General features: G+C 34.9%; 1 protein-coding gene across 20 annotated transcripts in view; it reads right to left on the minus strand.

The window, feature by feature from the left end:
• The window catches only part of FOXP2 (forkhead box P2), a 396,471-nt gene that overhangs the window by 61,126 nt on the left and 330,345 nt on the right, over nt 1–5,000 (minus strand). For all 20 annotated transcript variants that reach the window (XM_072917768.1, XM_072917737.1, XM_072917785.1 and 17 more), the window contains 1 exon segment: nt 960–1,097. In XM_072917768.1, coding sequence (XP_072773869.1) covers nt 960–1,097 — 138 coding nt within the window.

The raw sequence follows: 5,000 nt of genomic DNA on the forward strand, positions 1-5,000 counted from the left end.
AATCTGTATTCTAAAGGGAATGCAAGAGCCAAATTAACTCCTCAAATAACTATACCTAAGTTCCTTACATGTCCTATATAACAAATCTGAAGCTGCACTCATCCACTTGCAAGAAACCTACAAGTCACTAAGGCCAAACAAAACTGTCTGCTTCTGAGGGGAAAAAAGTAATTAATCTGTCAATCTGCTTAGCAGGATGCTGGATTCACAACTGAAGGTGAATATCCTGTAACAATCATGGTAATGGATATTAAAATGTTTAAACATACAGTTCAGTGACTGAGCTATGACTATGACAAACAGACACATCATTTTCTGTATGACAATTAAACATGCACCCAAAAATCCACTCTGCATTACACCAAGGCACTGATCACTGACACTATCATTATTGTATGAATAACAAGTTCACCTATTTTGCAGTTAGCTGACAGATTTTGTGCAGAGGAAACAGCAACCTCCTCCTCCTTTTTAGCCTTGTCTGGGACAAATTTTTAGTATGTAAAAAAACAAAATAGAAAACCTTTTCCCTTGATAAAACAAGCTGTTAAGCTGAAATTTCATAACTGCATACCATTTATGTTAACTAAAGGGAGCACTACAGTGTTATGAATTTTAAAGCAACAATTATCTACAACTCTATTTGCACTTCCTTTGGCAGGTCTACAATTAAAATGTGCCTAAGTGCTTGAAAATTTAAACATCAATTTGTTTGGTATTTGTAATGCATCTGCCACTGCTGCTGTTTCTGGTTTCAACATAATATTGAATGTTTCAAAGTGTGATTTCACACTTCTGCAATTAAAAAAATAAATTTGGAGACTGAGAAGTTTCATGTTTATTTTCATTCTTTCTGGTGCAATGAGCAATGAAATATTACAAAGTAAAACCCATAAAATCTGGTTGACATTTTTGTGAATGCCCTGTGCTAACAGTCCAAAGCAGGTAACACACATTACCTGCTGCAACATAACTGCTTGCTGCTGCTGGAGAAGTGCTTGAAGCTGCTGCGGAGACAACACTTGCTGCTGGAGAATCTGCTGCATTTGCTGAGGGGTGATCACCTGGGGAGTCATCATGGCCACTGACACAGGCACCTGCACAGGGAAAGAAAGATATCATCGTCAAACACATTTTACTTTGCCTGCACTACAGCAATACATCTTTTTTATTTTGTACCAAAGATGGACCATAATTTTTTACATAGTATTTATCACTGTAAAGTTCCAGTTCCAGTCAGAATCTGTTATTCTAAGGCCACAGTACTGTGGAACTCTATTTCCAGAGGCATCAGTTTCGATCAGCCTCAAGCTTTATGTTTCGCATCTCTCATATATTCCTGCAAGAAATTTAAGCATTGGCTAGTACAAATGTGTATTTAAAAATAAATGATCACACAGCAGGGCTCTCAACACTTCATAATCAATCAGCTTATCAAGTGTCATAATGTAACAAATATAAAAATCTATTGAGACTGTTTTAAAGGATATGATTACGGCAGACAGCAAAATAAGTATCTTTAAACAGTAATGTTTTCCACAATAAAGAAATGTAGCCTAAATTTTTTTTTGCATAACACATCACTTCAGTAGAAGAAAAACTTTCTTGCTTAGCTAGTCTTTTAAGAAGGTCTGATTTATACAGGAATAAAAACGTCATGGACATATCAGAGTACACAGCAAGGACTGCTACCTTAGTCACCTGGCTTCTGAAAGAGAATCCTGTTCTCAGCATTCCTAACTGAAAAGTGAAAGCTGGGAAACCTTGGCATTAGATTATTAGTTTTTCCACTAAACTTTAAGAATGCATTTTTGTGTAGGTGCTGTTTTGGACGTGGCTTTATTTTCCACTTGTTATACAGTGAGACCAAGTGTCTGCACATGTATAAACACCCACATACACACATGCCCTCAGGAATACATACAGGAGTGGGGAAAGACACAGCAAGTGTGTTTTATTGTGCATGTAGGAGAGAAAAGTCCTACAGAAGAGCCTGGGGTATTTATCGAGTGCTGTCGCAGGCACACAATGTGAGACCATTGCTCCAGCTACCCAGGACACAATCAAACAGCTGTCAGCAAGCCAGGCTTTCCACCCATGAAAAAGCAGCCACTGGCTTGTCTAGAAAAATTAAAATGTTTTTTCTGTATATAATAGCAAGCTGTCATACAAATACTACTTTGTGAGATGTTGTGGGACATTCCAGTCTTCTGTAAATAAGCAAAAAAAAAATTATTATTAATAAATTCAGTCATGAGCCAATTTTAGGAGGAAAAACCCTTCTAATGTTTCTATTACTTGAATCTATCCCAAAAGACTTTATATAAATTAAACAGAGGAAAAAAGAAACACAAGTCCACTTAAATTTACTTTTAGAAGAAATTACCTCATATAATATTACACAGAATATCACTTTTCACACAATTCATCACAGCATAAACTATGGTCTTAAAACACTGACTAATTAGGAGTCTGAAAGTAAACATACCAGCCTTTACTAAAAACTCTGATAATCTTTTGGCAAACATCAAATAAATTTTAAGAAGAAAAATTCTGAAGGTTTTACTCTAAAATACAAATGGAAAAGACAAACCAGATTTCCACTCAGAAACTTGTGGGCAAGAATTTAAGCTCATCTATCCCTGTACTCCTTCCATTATGAACAAAATAATTAAATCCTGAGCAAAGTATATCTGATTTACTTTAGGGATTTATTTTAACATGGAAGTAAGTCCACACTGTAAATGTGCCTTTCTCCACGGAGTGCAGATTCACTTTGAGTAGAAACCTAAATGCCAGATGATTAATTCTGGTTGTTACACTTTGTAACATCTAGTTTTGTAGCACTGGAAATATCACATATCTATACAATGATGTTTTACTTTAAGTTTAGCAAGTACTAAAGGCGAGACAAACAGGTTTTTGCAACTTTAGGATGCACAAGCAAAGAATAAAATTCACTGACTAGAGTGACTATTCAATTCCCTTGGAAGTCACCAAAAGTTTCCTCTGTGTACTTGAGATCTGAATTTGTCTTGCAACAATTTTATCTCAGTGATGCTATTCAGCTACCACAGGTCACACAGACATGAGAAGGCAGAGAGGAAGATGGACACTTTCACAATTAAACTATCCACCTTTAACCCCTGAAAAAACTTCAGTAATATTTACATGCTTACTATTATAATATGTACCAAAATATAAATATTTTGGTCTAAACTAAGTGAAAATCCACCTAACTCTGCAACTGGCACCGATTTGTTCATACTCTGTGCTAGACACTCCAGCCTGTAAGGCATTTAGCAAGACTCATGGTACCAAAAGAGTACTCTATTCCTCAGTCTGAAATACAGATTCCCCTTCACCAGGCATATTTTTGTTAGCTTTTGTCTGCTATGAATTTCCCTGTGTACATGTTCTCATACATGGAGACACACCTGCTTTGCAGTACATTCTAATGGCTTCTCTGACAAAATTTGTTTTTCTTGTAATTTTCAACAGTTCAACTGTATGAGCTAGAGAACTAATATACCTGTTTTTCAGGATGATAGACAGAAGCATGAAAAAAAACTGGCAGTCAAGACCATTATTAAAAATACAGATTTATGTAGATAATATTGCATTTATAAGAATTTTATGGAATGATACATATGTGTATATCATACCTGATACATATATTCTTTCCAATGGATAAAGAACAAGGCATTTTGAAAACTTCTTGAAATTTACATGAGCAGAACACATTAAGCAATGAGATTTCTCTTATTGTCATTAGGTAATATAAATTGGTACATTTCTCAACCTTCAGTGATACACCAGACTGTACTTTATTTCTTACTGGCATAGTGGTACTGTGCTATCTGGGTTATAAGACTATCTGAAACCTGCTATTTTATGGCAAATTATACGGATTCAGTATATTTCTTTGATTTAGTATCTGTGTTTTCCAAGCTTTCTGATCTAATTTTGAAAAAGTGTAGTAGAGAGGCCATCTCTGACTCTTTTTCATAGAAATCCTTCAATGTATATAGAATCAGTTCAGGCAGAGTGACTCAGTGAAGAGATAGGATTGTTCCTTTGAGCAGGCCACAAACTCCCCAGAATTCTTGGTTAAACCTCTTATGAAAAACTAAAGTAACAAGTAAAATATGATTTATAACTGCAACCTATTTGTTGCTTGGCATCCTCAAAGACACTGAACTCCTAACTGCCATGATGACTGGGTATGCAATCCTACAAAACACAATGGGTGGGACAGCCTCTGAAGAACAGATAAATCTGTTGGCCCCATGATGGATCCAGATGGAGGGTCCATAATATTTTTAAGTTTCTCATGTTTTTGTTGTAGGCTATACCCCATTTTTTGGATTAGCTTATAAATCTTGTTAAATAAAATTCCAGATATCTAAAGAACAATTTTTAGCACATCTAAATGACACTTCAGGCAAGAACGTATGTAAATTGCTTTATGCAATTGAATGCTTTATGCATGTGAATGTATAAATTAAAGAAAAGCTATGACTCAAAATGTAAACATTGATATTAGAAATTAGATAGATGAACAAGGATGAAAAAATGAAAACATGGATGAAAATGATTTTTTTTTTCTTTGAAGAATAAAAAATCTGGGTTTATCCCAAATCAATTTAATAGAGAAATAGTGGAAACTAAGGCTGCATGTTTAACACCACTCTTTTGTTGTACACTAAAAATTCAGCTTTAGCTGTAGAGAAGCTTGCCAGAGAAACACTCATCTATTGTTCCTATGAACTAATTCATAATAGGAATCAGACAAATTTATATTTTTACGTGTTACCTATAAAATCATATTTTTAATGGCCAGATAGGTAGCCTGCACCTGCAATAAGCTTTTACATTTTTCAGAAGCCTTAAAAAACTGCACACATATTTTCAAGAAGTGTTGACCAATCTCACCAAGTACAACCAGAAAAGACACATTATTTTCATTCCAAGTTCATTTTATTTTGAAAGTCAGGTAC

This window comes from Taeniopygia guttata, chromosome 1A, assembly GCF_048771995.1.
Source record: "Taeniopygia guttata chromosome 1A, bTaeGut7.mat, whole genome shotgun sequence".
NCBI classification, from domain to species: Eukaryota; Metazoa; Chordata; class Aves; order Passeriformes; family Estrildidae; genus Taeniopygia; species Taeniopygia guttata.